General features: G+C 41.0%; 1 protein-coding gene across 9 annotated transcripts in view; it reads left to right on the forward strand.

Annotated features, from left to right (window-relative positions):
* KDM6A (lysine demethylase 6A) overlaps nt 1-16,959 on the forward strand; it is a 279,893-nt gene that overhangs the window by 146,757 nt on the left and 116,177 nt on the right. For all 9 annotated transcript variants that reach the window (XM_073359011.2, XM_073358944.2, XM_073358964.2 and 6 more), the window contains one exon: nt 10,071-10,191. In XM_073359011.2, coding sequence (XP_073215112.1) covers nt 10,071-10,191 — 121 coding nt within the window. The remainder of the gene's footprint in view (nt 1-10,070; nt 10,192-16,959) is intronic.

Below are 16,959 nucleotides of genomic sequence, written 5' to 3' on the forward strand. Positions count from 1 at the left end.
GAGGGGTGTGTGGGAAAGGGGTGGGGGTGCAGGCTCTGGGAGAGGGTCGGGAGGTGCGGTGCTTACCTGGGGCTCCAAGGTGGACCGGGCCATGGGGCACCTGCCCCCAGGCACTGCCCCTGCAGCTTCCCATTGGCCGCAGGGGCACTCGGGACAGAGGCACAGCCCCGCCCCATCCCGGAACCGCAGGGAGGCTCCGGCAGACAAGTGGAGTGAGACGCCACTTAGCTCCACTGTGCTGTGCTGCCGGGGCCCCAGGCCATTTTAAATCGCCTGGGGGGAGCGTCCGGGGGTGGCGGGTGGGGCCAAGGGAGAGACCCAGCCCCAAAACTGCTGGAGCCCCGTGGGGCCACGAGTTTGAGATTCCTGTGGTAAGTTTTTCATCATATTGCAATGACATGACTACATTAACACTATTTTGCTTATATTCGTAAAACTGGATAAGTTCCAGTACAAGTTGTCAAAAGTGGCTCTTAAATTTGTAGTAGATTTTTCAGGACTCGAAAGGGTTAGGAACCATGAAAAGAAGGGACCATGGCTCCAACTGCCTTAGTTATTTTCCTAATGCTGTAGAAATTGAGTCTCAGAACAGTCCTTCAGTTAAACATTGCAGTGTAATACACTTTTCTTACTTTTTTACTTTTACTTCTTACTTTTCTTTCTTACTGGTTTGTAGGTTAGTTGTAGTTTAATTTAAATGTTTTGTTTAAACTTGGTAATGTTAGCTTTAGGGATAGTTCAGTTGATGCTATTGCGTGATACCAAACAGCTTTTATCTGCTCCATTGTCCAGTTCAAAGCTGATTTTACTCATGGTAGATCTAGATCAAAATATAGTTTGGATTTGTGGTGTGTGTTGAGATTTTGGTGGGATGTGGAGCATCATTTTTCATTAATAGGCCAGCCCATAGGTATCCTCTTCTCCAGCTTCATCTTTGTTAGCCACCTTGTTTTATAGATGAGGTAGGCAGAAAGACCACTAGAGCACTGGTGGTGAAAGTCTTGAGCTGGAGCTGATAGTTTGTGTCATAAAGAATGTTTGGTTTCTTTTCTTGTTGCTGTGCAGGAGATAAACCAGAGGTTCTTTGCCTATACCATAGCATTAGCAAAGTCTCTGACCAGATTCATGTGGTAGTGGATAGCTTCTGTTGGCTACAGTGTGGAATCCATTCCATTTTTTATTAAATTTGTTTAGTTTATGAATCAAATAAAGAAGATGATTCAGTACAAGTCTGCTGTGGGTGCTGATTGGTATACTGAGAGAACAAAGGTTAAGGCCCTCTTAAGTGCCTAATTCCCTTCTGAAAATGACATTTGGGCTACTAAATGAGTTAAGCATTGAAATATTGGGCACAGCAGCCCCTAAATACCTTAACAAATCTGTGCCGAAGTTGTCTTTTGGTGAGTTCAAAGGTGTTGGGAACACCTTTGGTTCAGTGTCCTTCCTATCACTGATGTCCTTCCTAAAGTCTGTTGCTAACAAAGATCAGTGTGGAAGAGTTTGGTTAATTGGTGGTAGAGACTATTATCTCCTACTTTAGGAAAGCCAAGATGTCTCTTAAGGAGGCTGTTAAGTGGTCTCCATGCAAGCAACCCACATTTGGCAACAATTTGGCTATCATCCAGTATCTAATCTTTCATTTTTGGTTAAATCATAGAAAAGCTTTGAGACAAGACAGTTGAGTACCTAGAAACTGCAAGTCTCCTTCGCCCACATAATTCTGGATACAGACCTGCGTATGGGACAGAAACTGGTCTAGTGGTGTTAGATGACTCCTAGCACTGAAGTCTGAGTATTGATGCTGATATTACTAGAACATTTGCCTTTGGTAATACTGATCTTGTGATCATGTTGAATAGCCTGCAGTATATCTCTAACCATGTCTGGGTGTAGATAATAGAATACAAAATAACTCACTTAATCTCTTTCTTGACTTGTTTCTTAATTATATACATTAGTCAACTATACGTGTTATTTTAAAATGCACCATAGTATTTACGGTCCCCTATTTTAAAATCATTTTGAGTAATATTTCAGTAACACTAGTTAAATATATTATGTTTTTCAATTTGTTAGTCCTAGAGAGCCAACACAGCTATGAATGAGTGAGTTGGATTCTAATCTTTGTATATCAATAAAATCTAATTTCTAAGTTTACTAAATTCTAATGAGTTTCCCCTTTGCAAACCCATTGAAGACAAAAGGGTTGTATGGCTATAACTGAGGGTCTAATTCGGTCTGCAGAATCTTTGTTTGTTACACGGAGTGGAAAGAATGCAGCTTGGTTCTAGTTCCAGGTTGAGTTTGTATGTAGGAAAACATTTGATTGGTAAACTCAACATATTTGTTACAAAATCACTGAGCAAATAAAAATTGGACCCAATAAAGCCATTTTAGTTCTCAAAGCAGAATTACTTAAAATACCATATGTACTCGATCATAAGCCGGTTTGTTTATAAGCCATCACCCCCCCCAAGATGGATAAGTAAAAATGGTAAAAACTGTATTACCCTTTCATAAGCTGACCCTATGTTTCAGGGGTTGGCAAACTTCGGCTCCCGGCCCATCAGGATAAGCTGCTGGCAGGTCGGGATGTTTTGTTTACCTGGAGCATTCTCAGGCACAGAGCCCCTCAGCTCCCAATGGCCACGGTTTGTCATTCCCAGCCAATGGGAGCTACAGGAAGTGACGCCACTTCCCACAGCTCCCATTGGCTGGGAACGACAAACTGCGGCCACAGGGAACTGGGGGGCTTCATGCCTGCAGACGCTCCAGGTAAACAAAACAACAATGTATTTGAAATTATTGAATTGAATATCTTAGAGTTTAAAATCATCAGATTTTGGTGTAGACCCGTTTGTAAGCTGACCCTCGCTCTTCGATGCGTCACTTTTTTACCAAAAATATTTGGCTTGTGAATAAGTATATACGGTATACTTTATCAATTTTGAATATAGGAGAATTTCAGAAAATGAGTAAATTTTTTAAGTTTGTGTAAATTTGCAGGTAGTTACTAATTCTATTTTTGTCCCTCCTTTTCTGTGTTCCAATTTGTAACATTTTGGGCGTGGTTTTTCAAAAGTTGAGCCTTCACAACAGCAATTGAAGTCAATGTAAGTTGTGGATGTTCAGCTACTCTGATAGTAAGGCAGTGTAGTCTGGAGCAGTGAGCACAGGATTGAGAGTTAAGTGAGCACAGGTTCTAATCTCTTGTTCTGTCACTGATTCACCATGTGGCCTTAGCCATGTCATAGCCTTTTTGTCTGTTTCCCTATCTGTAAAATAGGGACAATATTTACTCACCTTCCCCAGATATTTTGAGGGTTAGTTGTATGTTCAAAGGCCTGCACAGCCATTTAAAGGTGCTATAAAATGCTAATACTCTTTAAAGCTAGATATGTCAAGTTTGTGGTGCAATCATTCTAAAATTATTGGAGAATGCTACAAATTTCTACCTTAAATCTGCCTGTGGCTCACTTCCCTGTCTGTAAGGTGATGATACTCTATCTCAGAGGAATAGTGAAGATAAATTGATGCTTGTGAGGCTCAGATACTACATTGATGCACTTCCATAGAAAAGCCCGTGAAGAAATTAATTTCATATTTAGTGCCAGCCTTGGAAGATCTAAATTAAATAAGACGTGGGGCCATACTTCAAATGATGAGGATAAAAAGAAATATTGAAGTCTGAATTTTTGGGTTTGTAAAGCTTGTTTTGGAGATAATTACAAGAGTCCCGTAATATTTTTAATTGTGAAGTTACCAATATGTACTTTTTACTATAAGCGTAATGTTGGGTTTTGTCTGGGCATTTATATTCGAGGTATTTGCATATGGTTATAGTCCATGTTGTAATGCATCGGGGGCAGTTGAAGTTGAATGTGCAACATTGTCCCAGGAATTTCCTAGTTTTTATGTGTTTACGAAAGCATTCTGAACTTTTAGTTTTTGATGGATTTCCATTTTAAGAGGGAAAAAAAATTCCATAATTAGGCATGCTTTCACTAAACTCCACTATTGTCCAATCTACATTAGCTGCATACTAAGTCAAGGACCCCCTTCCTTGTGTGTGTTCACCTTGCATTCTTTAATTCTGTGTAGTAGGCACAAACCTTTATGCCCAGGGCTTATAAAGTTTACCACACAATTCTATGCATGCTAAATGAGCTGTTGTAATTCTCTGTTGCATTCAGTGCACAACTTAACATTGCATTAAATGAGGCATCCTCCTATGAACCTCTGCCTCATTCAAGATGAAAACCTTTACTAAACTTTGTTATTTAAAAAAAATATATAGCCATGCCCACATGTGGATCACATTTTGCCTTTTAGAAAACTGATAGATTGTTCTTTATAGGTACTGGTACAGTTAAAAACAAAGCTTATTTCAAATGGATGAAGCACATTTTTTCCCTAAAGACTCTTTAGCTGCTAAATCAAAATTACTTTCCACTGAAATATTAAAAGGCACTTCAAAATAATACATCTTCTCACTTAGGCAGAAAGTCCAAATCTGGCAATCAGTGCTTTCAGCACTATATTTGAGCAAAAGAGGATTGTACATTTTTTTGTAGTGAGGAAGGTATATTTTTTACTTTTATCGTCAAAAATTCCTTAACTGTATAAAAGCGTGGCAGTGGTAGTGGCAAGGGAGGCTTTTGAAAGGGGGAGCTATTTGGCAGCCTAAGCTATAGCTGATCCCAATGCCTTAGCTATGAGGACTAGGTCAACATTTAAAAATATTCATGCTATAAATAAATTTTGGGATGAGGAAAGACATTGAAAATCCATTATGACAGGATATAGGTATATGTATCTCTTTGATATTCACAGAACAGTGTGACACACAGAACCCATTCTTAATTTAGATTTGGAACAATAATTTATAACAAGTTATAACACACAAAAAGCTGTGCACAGTGTTAAACCATTAGGTACAGTGCAGACAGTGAGCTTTAGCACATCTTCCTTTCAATTTAAATTGGGCGTATCCCTTTTACTCTATACTTAATGTTATAAAAATACATCTCTAACAAGGCTTTACACCGTCTTACATAACGTCCAGTTATTTGTGATCATCTCTGAAGAATCATTTTACCAACCTAACCTTTGGTTTACAGTATTTATTTTGGTGAATACTTCATTGGGTTGGAGAGAGTTCCCTTTTACTGCTAATACTTTGTTTAAAGGAATCTAAAAGTCTGTAAACTTAAAGCACTGGAGTAGACTAATCCATGTAATAAATGTATACTTCGAATGGGTATGTTGTCAAGTAAGTGAATAGGAAGTTAGCTTCATGACTCTCATTGACTTCAATAGCTCTTACAGCCCTGTGCGTCATATTAAAACCTGTAACTCGGTAAGTAAAACAGAGGAGAAATAACAAATTCCATAGGCATCTAGTTGAATTGAACTGTATCTGTATTTAATCTTCGCTTTCTGATGTTCCCAAAGTTGTTGGGTCTAACTGACAGCTTTACTAGTGTTTAAAATATTTGTTTTAAAAAAATTAATCAACCAGCATTCCTTACTAGAGTAAGACGACAGTTTAAGAGCAATTCTGACAAACATACTTACAAACCAGTAATAAAAACTAGTATTTTCTCATGACTTCAGTTTAATTTTCTAGGTTTTTTTTTAAAAAGTGCACATGGCCAAAACACACTGTTAAAAGAACTTTATTTAGGTTGCAGAGTCAAGCATTCAAAAGTTAGGAAATGCCAGAATTACGGTTGCCTGTGCAGCCTTAATTTGGCCCCCTTACACTCATGCTTCATGATTACCTGATCTTTAATTACCTGATTGCATACTGTTTTTTCTACAGGATGCCTGCCTCATACAGTGCACAAAACTATATATTTTTTACTCCTCCTTGTTCAGTGTGTGGCCCCAGACCTTATTTTACTTCACAGTCAAATCCTGCTCTGAACAAAAAAAAAGTATATTTTTTTTCTTATGGGCTTTTCCATGGTACTCATAATTACAGTATCTGAGTGCTTCATAGACAGAAATGAATTTATGGTAACACCACCCTTGTGTGAAGACTGCATTTTAGAAATGGGGAACTGACACAGAGTTTAAGTGCAAAGGTATCCACTAATTTTAGGTGTCCAATTTAAGACACATTGGCTTGATTTTTCAAAGTTAGCATTCTGTAGCACTTCATATATTCAAAGCACAGATCCCATTGTCTTCATTTGCAGCTATGAGTACTCAGCACTTCTGCAAATTGGACCCCAGAAACTCAAGTCGACTGCCCAGAAAATGAGGAACACACAATTAGTGACACAACCTGTGAAAAGTTTGGCTTAAGTGACTTGCTTAATATCACATGGGAACTGTGAGGCAGAGGCAGAGTTAGAATCCAGTTCTTCAGGGTGGTTATAGTGGACCCTTGCTCACCCTGGAGGAGGGAGGCCACTTGATCCAGTCCTGTTTGGCCAGAATCAGAGTCCGCAGGACAGTCTAGAGCCCCCAGTGGGGCAGGGCGACACGCAGTCCTTGTCAGGGGTTAGTCCGATCTGGGCGACTAAAACTGTCGTCGCTTAAACCAAGGCTGCAAGTGGGCTGGGGCCTGGGCTTGAGAAGGGTCAGGCAGTCCAGAACCAGTCTCAGGGCTGGCTTTAGTGTGGGCGGGGCTCAGGCAGCCAGTGGGTAAGCAGTCTATATGCAGGCAGGGGCCTGGGCTTGTGAAGGTTCAGGTGGCCAGCAAACAATACAGTCTTAAAGGCTGGCTTTAGCCTGGGCGGGGCTCAGGCAACCAGCAAACAGTCTATAGCAGGGGTGGGCAAACTTTTTGGCCTAAGGACCACATCGGGGTTGCGAAACTGTATGGAGGACTGGGTAGGGAAGGCTGTGCTGCCCAAACAGCTTGGCCACTGCCCCCTATCTGACCCCTCCCACTTCCCGCCCCCTGACTGCCCCCCTCAGAATCCCCCACACATCCAACCCCCCCTGCTCCTTGTCCCCTGACTGCCCCTCCCAGGACCCCAGCCCCTAACCGCCCGCAGGGATACCATCCCGTATCCGATCCTCTTCTTCCCCCCCCCCCCCCGACTGCCCTGACCCCTATCCACACCCCCGCCCCCTGGCAGGCCCCCCGGGACCCCACCACTATCCAATTTCCCCTGCCCCCCCATAACCTCTGTCCTATCCAACTGCTCCCTGTCCTCTGACTGTCCCCCGGAACCCCCTGCCCCATATCCAACCCCACAGCCCCCTTACTATGCTGCTCAGAGCAGCATGTCTGGGGCTAGCCTCCCCGGTCAAGAGCTCAGGGGCCAGGAAGGATGGTCCCGCGGTCCATAGTTTGTCCACCTCTGGCCTATAGGTAGGCTAGGGCCTGGGCTTGAAGGGCTCAGGCAGCCAGCAAACAGTAGTGTCTTTGGTGGGTGCTTGGGGAGGGAGGCACCTTCTCCACAGCAGGAGCTTCCCAGTGCCAGGCGGGAGTTGGCCCCTCTACTGGGGTGGGGCAGGGGGACGCGGGCCCACCCTACTCCACTGTATTCTAGCCCAGGGCCCTAGCAGGGGCAGGGTTGGCTGCCCCTGCATCGGCGGGGATCCAGCTGCAACATGCCAACTCAGCTGCACCTGGTTTGCCGCTGGCGGCACGGTGGTTGCCCATGGGCTACTTCCTGTCTCCCCAGGAGTTGGTAGCTCTGGCCTCCCGGCCTTGTCTGGCTCCTCAGGGTACACGGCAGTGGGCACTCCAGGTCAGTCCTCGTCAGCGTCCAGGGCTTGGGCACAGCCAAGCTTAGGGTCCCCTCCGGACTGCTGAAGAACAGGCGGAGTGTCCTCCTCCTCTGCAGTTCTGCCCCCACTGGGCTGCAGAGCCTGCCTTTTATAGTTCCGGCCACGCCCTCTGGAGTGTAGTGGACCCTTGCTCATCCCAGAGGAGGGAGGTCACTCCATCTCACTGCAGTGGCATTCAGCTGTCTTAACCATGAGATTGTCTTCTCTCTTCCTGAAATCACCTGTCTCATTTACTACACACCTTCCAGCTTCTGCAACAAATGAGGCAGGGATTCTACAGATGACAGCTTCTTGCACTACACACTCTGGTTGATCCGTAGAGTAGGTCCATTTTGTGCACTGGATGAGGCGGGTTCCTGTGGGGGGAAAAATAGTATGTGTAATTAACAATTGTATCACTATGAATACTCACAAGAGAGCTGAATAAAGGTTGCACAGGTAACCTTAATTCTGACATCTAACTTTAAGGTTGTGAAGTCAAGCACCTTCTAAATTTTTGGTACTTCAGTTTTGATAGTTTTCCTCTAATGAAGGTGAACATACTTGTATATAGGGAATGTTTATAATAAAATGTTTGTTTTAATTCATTTACTTTAGTATGGCTAACTCTATAGGAAGGTTGAACGGTGATTCTTCTCCAGTGCCCACTCAGGCAGCTCCAGTGCAAGATTAAATGAGGCAGTGGTAAAAATGCCTGTATAGTGTGAACCTGTATCTTGGGATCAATTAGAGTATATTTTTGCCAGTGTTGTGAGGCAACTTATTCATCATGACTTTGGCTAAGGTGAGAGTACTGGTAGGATACAAGGTCATACAGACTCTGTTTAGACTAGGAAAAGTAGCTGGGAGTCTTATGTTTACAGTTGCCAGCTAAAACCTTGTTAAAGTTGATGGGCCAATTATTTAATATGCTAGATAATATATTAGGTAAAACATCTTTAAACAAGTTAGATAAAAAACATAATTTTTCCCTCATGTAGACAGGGCTATAGTGTGCCAAGGGCAGGACTGACACCAAGAGAGAGAGACAAGGTGGATGAGGTAATATCTTTTATTGGACCAACTTCCGTTGGTGGAAAGAGACAAGCTTTTGAGCTTCCCCTTTCACCAACAGAAGTTGGTTCAATAAAAGACTTCACTTATCTTGTCTCTCTAATATCCTGAGACCAACACAGCTACAACAACACTGCAACCAAGAATCAGAGTGAGCAACTACGTGGGTAAAAGGCCGCTGGTAGTGCTTTAGCAGAGGGGTTTTGCAAGTAAAGTTGCTTGTGTGCAATTTTTCTGTTTACCATCTCTGTCTAAGGTAGACAGCTCTGGTGAATAAAAATAGTCTAGGAAAAAATATCCTGAGTTTGTGTAACTGTAGTTGCCAAGTTTTGTGTAGCTTCAAGTGATGTTTCTTACAAACTGATTTTTGCTTTCCAACATGAGTGGGAGCAGGCGTGGGAAGGATGAGGAAGTACAATCAGAACCTCCTTCTCACCCTTCTCTCACTTCTAGAATAGCAGAAGCATGCAAGGGTCAAAAAGAGAAACAGGATCCTGCTCCTACCACGCTGTCCACGTATTTGGCTAGGAGGGGGAGGATGGAGGGGGATGAGCAAATGTATAGGAGCATGCTTGGTAACTGGAGGGGAGGTGGTTGATACTGGAGTGAGAACTTGGGCAGCAGTTGACTCTTTAGGCAGATGAGTAGCTGGTGGGGTGTGTTTGAGGAGTGGGGGATAGAGTTCTGTAAGTGAAGATGCCTGAGGCCACTGTGAGAGTGGTGGGTGATCACTCCTGAACTTTTAATCTTGGTTCTGTCTTCCTACTCTCACCAGCAGCTTCTGCTCCCAGGTAGCTGTAACCAGCCAGGAGCCGAGGCAGAGCTGGAGCAGACAGTCTACACGTTTTTGTTCTTAAAAGTTATAATTTTTTAACTTTAAAATTTTAACTTTTGTTACCAGTTCTTCTTATTTTGTCCACCTTTCCTGAAATGAAAAAAATTGGGATGTTAATCCAAAACAGACAGTAAGTCATGCAATTTCTCTTCTTGAATGGAAAGGGTTGAACTTTTAGGTTAGATCTGTAGACAACTAAGGTGTTAGAAGTAATCAGATTTTTTTTAACACTTGAAGTAAACACTGAAAACTATGCAACAAAAAAGTGAAGTTACCACCTTTCTACATAAAATTGATCTTGATGTGTTTACCCATAACAGTTTTCTGCTTTTAATTTTTTAATATGTAATATAAATAAATAAATAACATGCACTGATTATAAAGTAACATTTAAAAAATTGCAACATTTTATGCATATTTGTTTTTCCAGGGCGATTAAAGCATTTCAGGAGGTGCTTTATGTTGATCCCAGCTTTTGTCGAGCCAAGGAAATTCATTTGCGACTTGGGCTTATGTTCAAAGTGAATACAGACTATGAGTCTAGTTTGAAGGTAGGTTTTAAAATTCTTAAGTTCTGTTTGGCAATTATTGCAAAGTTCATTGCATTTTAAAACTGCAAATAATCTGTAAGCTTACATTAGTAATATCGTAATTTTGAAAGTAGAAGTATACTTATACATAATATTTGAGTAATTGTACAGCCTCTCAGAGAGGGTAACAGTAGAGGGTGTTTAAGTGCCAAATGAAAAGCGTGGCAAAGCTGCGGGTAGGCACTGGCATTCCAACAGCTTAAATTGAGTGTACAAATTCTTGGGTTAGTGCTCTAACAAAAATAGTACATTATGGGGAAGGAAAGTGTATAGAAGGGAGATGGAGAGGATGATAAAGGAGAGACTAACATTGGCAGTTTGGGGTTCTAGAGATCTTTCCCTCCTCCGTTCAGTCTCACCCATTGAAAGCAAAGAGAAAATGTTTAGGAATTGGTGCAGTCAAGAAGCATTTATTCAAAATGAAATTAGTTTCCCTTCATCTTTTTATTTTGTTAAAATGTTCCTACCTGGCAATACATCCTGATTACTCTTACACTTCCTAGTGCCTGAATGACCTCTTAGGGAAAGAAATCACTGTCTGATCAGTTAGAAACTGTTTCTTAGTGTAGAATACTTCTTCCCACCTCCAACTTCTGTGTCGTCTTTTGTTTCCTTCCTTTTCTGTCTCCCCTCCTGTCTCATTCTTTGGTTGCCTTCCATAATTTCTCTCCTTACGTATCATTTGTCTTGTTTGCTCTTGCTTTCTCCAGTCCTTCCTTTTCCCACTCTGTAGTATAAACCTGTAGCTTTAAATTCACCTGTCCTGGAAGAAGGAAGTATTTTTTTACAGGAACTTCCTGTTATGCAATGGAATCCACATTGCAGGGCAGCAAATATTTGAACATGAAATGTAATTTTAAGGCTAGATTTCTGTATATTAAACCCTCTTGATTCTATATGTATGTCTGTTCTTCTTTTATCTCATTCTGCACTCTAACTCAACTTGCCTAAATCCAATAAGAAAAAATAGTGGGCACAGGGAATGTAGAACTGCTTTGCTTTCCACTTTCTGCCAGTTTGCTTTTCCTCAGATCTGCATTCTGCTTGCTGTCTGAAGCACATCATCAAAGAGGGAAGTAGAGCATTGATCAGAGGAGTACTTCTACCTCAACCTTTGTAATACCCAGGGACACTTTTGCAACTAGCTTTTCCATTTCCTGTCAGGAGAAGAAATCCGAGCTCATGAGTCTCAGGCAGAGTGGGTAACTTTAATTAGAAGAAGGGTGTGTGTGTGTGTGTGTGTGTGTAAGAAATGAAGTGACAAAGCAGGGCTGGGAAAGGCTGAAGGTTTGGCATATCATGAGTAGTCTTGAATGCTGTACCATTTTGCCCTATTCCTTTATATTTGGGGCATGCACCTGGCATTGGATCTTATGAGTGTAGGCCAAAAAAGGAAGGGAGGACTGGATGAATTTTTTTTAAGGAATGGTTTTGGCACAGAAAAAATGTAGTAGTTAATTTACAAGGAAGTATTAATTTATCTTTAATTATGCAGTGAGAAAACTTTGAGCATTTTCACTTTTAAAATTTTTCACTTTTAGAAAAACAAAGCTGTTTCTATAAATTGGATATTAAACTCTTACCATTGAGCCATCTGATATAGTTCTATCACTGAATTTAGTTGTGATGTAACAAGGGAAGTTGATATGTAACAAAGCTGATTCTGAAACTTGTGACATAAGTAACTGATGTTATACTGCTATGTTGCTTGTAAATCTGCTTATTTTTCTTCATATTTTGCATTTTTTTTAGTATTTGCTGTTCCTAAAAAGTGAAACTTAATAGTGTAATAGGCTTGGGAACATAAAAACTGTAGTTTCCTGACTGGTTCATTACTTCAGTATTTTCCATTGTAACATACTCAGAAGTTAATGTAGACTTCTTGGGCAAAGTTATTCTGATGGAAAATCAGTTGACCTGGTTTTACAGTTGGCAATCTTGTTAATAATTTTCTTCATTTCAGTGGAGCCTACCCTCATTCTGTATAAATTTTCAGATATATGGAATGAGGCAGAGGTTCCTTAGAGCTGTGGTCTATTACGTGTTGCATTCAGATATCAAATGGAGTGAGAAGTTTTTCATGTGTGCACAGCGCCACTATAACCTTAGGAGATAGTTGCTTTAAAAAAATCTTGATTTAAAATAATGCATTTGTATTAAGTATTTTTAAACAATTGTGATTTGGCTAAACAAAAACATATCTGACCATCAGGATTCTCTGTGGACCAAATCTTTCTAATGCCTCATCAGAAAATGATTAGTTGTCTTAAACTCCATGGAAGACATGTGTCTAGGTGCTTTCGAAAATCCCACCAGGTACTTGCCTGCATCCTTAAGTGTTTAAATACCTTTGAAAATCTTGCTTTTAGTTGCTGTGTGTACAGCACTTTGTATAATATACATGTATCAGTCTTGATGCTGCATTAAACTGTGCTTTTGCATAGTATGTTTCTATAGTTAGATATATACATAAGTTACACTTTTGTACAGTGAGTCTAACTGGTCATACTCTGAGAACTTCTGCAGTTTCACACAGAGTTATGGTTAGAGGCTGCACAGGTCAGGAAAAAAAAATCCCTAAATGGAAAGCACAAAGTAAGAAAGATGAAGAAAGTAGAATGGTGATCAGAGCTGTCAGTTGGGTATTGCGAATCAGGACGACTGCCCTGGGCCCCACGCTTCGGGGCGCCCCTGCAGGTAGGGAGGTGAGGCAAGTGGAGTGAGGAGGCCAACAGGGAGGCGAGTGGCAGGCGGGGGGCGTGAGGAGCCCCCCTACCAGAACCTCTCCCTCCCCCCAGCACCTTCCCCCCGCCCGGGAGGCTCCGCCAATCAGCGCCTCTCCCTCCCTCCCAGCGCCTGCCACGGATCAGATGTTTTGCAGCGTCAAAAGGCGCTGGGGTGTAGGGGGAAGGAGTGAGGGCACAGCATGCTTGGGGAAGGGGGCGGAACTGGGTGGCGGAGAAGCAGGGTGGTTGTGGGGCCTTGGAGGAAGGGGTGGAGTGGTGATGGGGCCTGGGCGGAGCCGGGGGAGCACCCCACGGCGGATAAGCACCAAGTTTCTAATGTCCCAGGCCCCGCACCTCCCAAGGAGTCTTAACCAAGAGGTAGAGGTAGGAAGTTTTCATGGGTAATGAACATTCCACTTTTCTGGAGGGACAGTGGCAGATGAGTTACCCACATCCTGGAATACTGGAATTCATTTGACTTGTATTCTGAGGATCTTGGTACAAAGATTCAGGACACCAAAGGACAATTATTGAGTAATAAGATGTAGCCAGCTTCAGATGATTGTTCATAACTAACAGAGCTGGCCTTAAGAATGAACAATTATCTGGGGCCTTGTGCTGACATAGCAACTCATTGTTCAGTTTAGTCTTCCTGTTTGACAGTGTGGCAGGAAGGGGAGGCAGCTCTCCATATTATGATCTCTTCTGGCTGTTTGGGGCCCCACAAATTATAGCACAGTTCTTTTAATGTAGTCTGAAATACCATAATATTTTTTGATGGTATTTAAACTTTCGTGTTTGTTTGTTATGGCTAAGAATAAAGTAATGGTCTTTTAATGCCAAGAGATGAGTCATCGTCAGTAGGAGTCTTGAGGCAAAGAGGAAAGGAAGAGGAAAGGTCAATGTTTTCCATGATTTGTACACAATTTTAGAACATTAACATAAATCATCTCTATTTGATGTAAGCAGTTTTAAACATAAATAATTTTTACTATTTTAAGGTTTCGGATTACAAGGATAATTATTAGAATGGTGCTCTTTACAAAGCATGAAATCAACCCTCTTTTTACAATGCTTTTTAAAATCATTACTTTTACTGGTAAATTATAATTAGGACCTTTTGTACTCTGATATTGTGGCCCCATAATTTGGCACAAAATCTGGCACTTGTTGAATTTTGCTCTAGACTTTAAGCTTACACTTTAAAAAAATGTTTCTAGTCCTTATGGTTGTAAAGAAAATATTCCTCTGACAAACTTTGTGAAAACTGGTGCAGTGTTCTCTTCAGAAATATCTGAGAGGCATGAGCTGCCTATTCATCACAATGTGGTGCTAGTTCTGAAGTATAATGATGACAATTGCGTTAGTGGTCTGTGGTATACAGTAGGTCAGAGTAGCTGATTTGGCTTTAAATTCTGTGACTATTAAAGGTCATTACTTTATTATCGATCACTTCAATAGAATCAGCCAGGTAATATTTACTGCACAATCCTAAACCATTTCATACCTTATCAGACTCCGCAACAGTCCTGTTCCCAACCACTAAAACAAATAGCACTAGGAATACTATATTGATTATTATGATCTGTTTTACATTTAATCAGTGAAATCATCCATTTCTTAATTTATATGAAGTTGCTATGGCATTTCTAGTCTGTTAGTGGAATGCCACTGAATGCCGGAGACCTTGACACACAGTATCTGGACTAGGGCTGTTGATTAATCGCAGATAACTCATGCAATTAACTAAAAAAGTTTTAATTGCACTGTTAAACAATAGATTACCAATTGAAATTTATTAAATATTTTGGATCTTTTTCTACTTTTTTGTATATATTGTATTCTGTGTTGTAATTGAAATCAAAGTGTATATTATTTTTATTACAAATATTTGCACTGTAAAATGATAAACAAAAGAAATAGTATTTTTCAGTTCACCTCATACAAGTTCTGCAGTGCAATCTTTGTCGTGAAAGTGCAGCTTACAAATGTAGATATTTTTTTGTTACATAACTGCACTCAAAAACAAAACAATGTAAAACTTCAGTGCCTGCAAGTCTACTGAGTCCTACTTCTTGTTCAGCCAATCGCTAAGACAAACAAGTTTGTTTACATTTACAGGAGATAATGCTGCCCTCTTCTTATTTACAATGTTACTAGAAAGTGAGAAGAGGCTTTTGCATGGCACTTTTGTAGCCAGTATTGCTAAGTATTTGTGTGCCAGATAGCTAAATATTCGTATGCACTTTCATGCTTCAAACATCATTCCATAGGTCATGCTTCTTCTTTGCTAATGACGCTTTAAAAAAAAATGCCTTAATTAAATTTATGACTGAACTCCTTGGGGGGAGAATTGTATGTCCCCTGGTCTGTTTTACCCGCATTTTGTCCTATGTTTCGTGTTATGATGACCCAGCACATGTTCATTTTAAGAACACTTTCACTGCAGATTTCACAAAATGCAAAGCAGGTACCTATATGAGATTTCCTACAGCGCTTGACTCAAGGTTTAAGAATCTGAAGTGCCTTCCAAAATCTGAGAATGACGAGGCGTGGAGCATGCTTTCCGAAGTCTTAAAAGAGCAACACTCCAATGCGGAAACTACAGAACCTGAACCACCAGGAAAAAAAAAAAAAAGAAAATCAACCTTCTTCTGGTGGTATCTGACTCAGATAATGAAAATGAACATATGTTGGTCCGCACTGCTTTGGATTCTTATTGAGCAGAACCCGTCATCAGCATGGACGCATGTCTCCTGGAATGGTGGTTGAAGCATGAAGGGACGTATGAATCTTTAGTGCATCTGGCATGTAAATACCTTGTGATTCAGGCTACAACAGTGCCATGAGAATGTCTCTTCTCACTGTCAGGTGACATTGTAAACAAGAACCGGGAAGTATTATCTCCTGCAATGTAAACAAACTTGTTTGTCTGAAAAAAGAAAAGGAGTACTTGTGGCACACTTGAGCTGTAGCTCACGAAAGCTCATGCTCAGATAAATTGGTTAGTCTCTAAGGTGCCACAAGTACTCCTTTTTGCGAATACAGACTAACATGGCTGCTACTCTGAAACTTGTTTGTCTGAGCGATTGGCTTAACAAGAAGTAGGATTGCATTGACTTTGTTTTATTTTTGAATGCAGTTTTTTGTACGTAATTCTACGTTTGTAAATTCAACTTTCACGATATAGAGGTTGCACTACAGCACTTGTATTAGGTGAATTGAAAAATGCTATCTGTTTTTTTACAGTGCAAATACTTGTAATCAAAAATAAATATAAAGTGAACACTGCACACTTTGCATTCTGTTGTAATTGAAATCAATATATTTAAAAATGTAGAAAACATCCAAAAATATTTAAACAAATGGTATTCTATTATTGTTTAACAGTGCAATTAATCGTGATTAATTTTTTTAATTGCTTGACAGCCCTAATCTGGACCTGATCATGATCATAATCAGACTGGAAAAATACTCTCTCTCAGGATGAGTTGGACTCTGGCTTTGGGAAAGCTATGAGCAGCTTTACAGGCACTAGAGCTATCCATCTTCAGGGTGGAGAAGTCGGTATTGCATGAATTCTCATTCAGTAGGTTATTGTCACAAACAAAAGGAGTAGAAAAATGTATTTAATTGCAGCGCTCATTTAACAGAAATTCATGGTTTTGCAAACACTGTTCCAACTCCCCCACTAGTGGAAACCTTGCTTCTCCCTACTGACATAGGTGGGTGGATTTTTCATATCCCATTTTTAGAAGACCTCAACCACACAACCTCATTTGGTGCTTTTGCTGTCTACAAAAGAGACTTATGAAGCCCAATGAGTACTGTGTAGCAGAACTCCTGCCCAGTTACATGAAGGTTGGAAAACCAGTTTGTGAGAGAGATGACTACAATTTGTATCCACCTTCTTTGTTTTAGGAAGTCAGTGGTGTCTCGAAGATAGCTGGGAGTGCTGGGACTGTAGGGCCTGAGGAGGGAGTCTACGTAGCCAGACAATCCT

The sequence above is a fragment of the Lepidochelys kempii genome, chromosome 1 (assembly GCF_965140285.1).
Source record: "Lepidochelys kempii isolate rLepKem1 chromosome 1, rLepKem1.hap1, whole genome shotgun sequence".
NCBI classification, from domain to species: Eukaryota; Metazoa; Chordata; order Testudines; family Cheloniidae; genus Lepidochelys; species Lepidochelys kempii.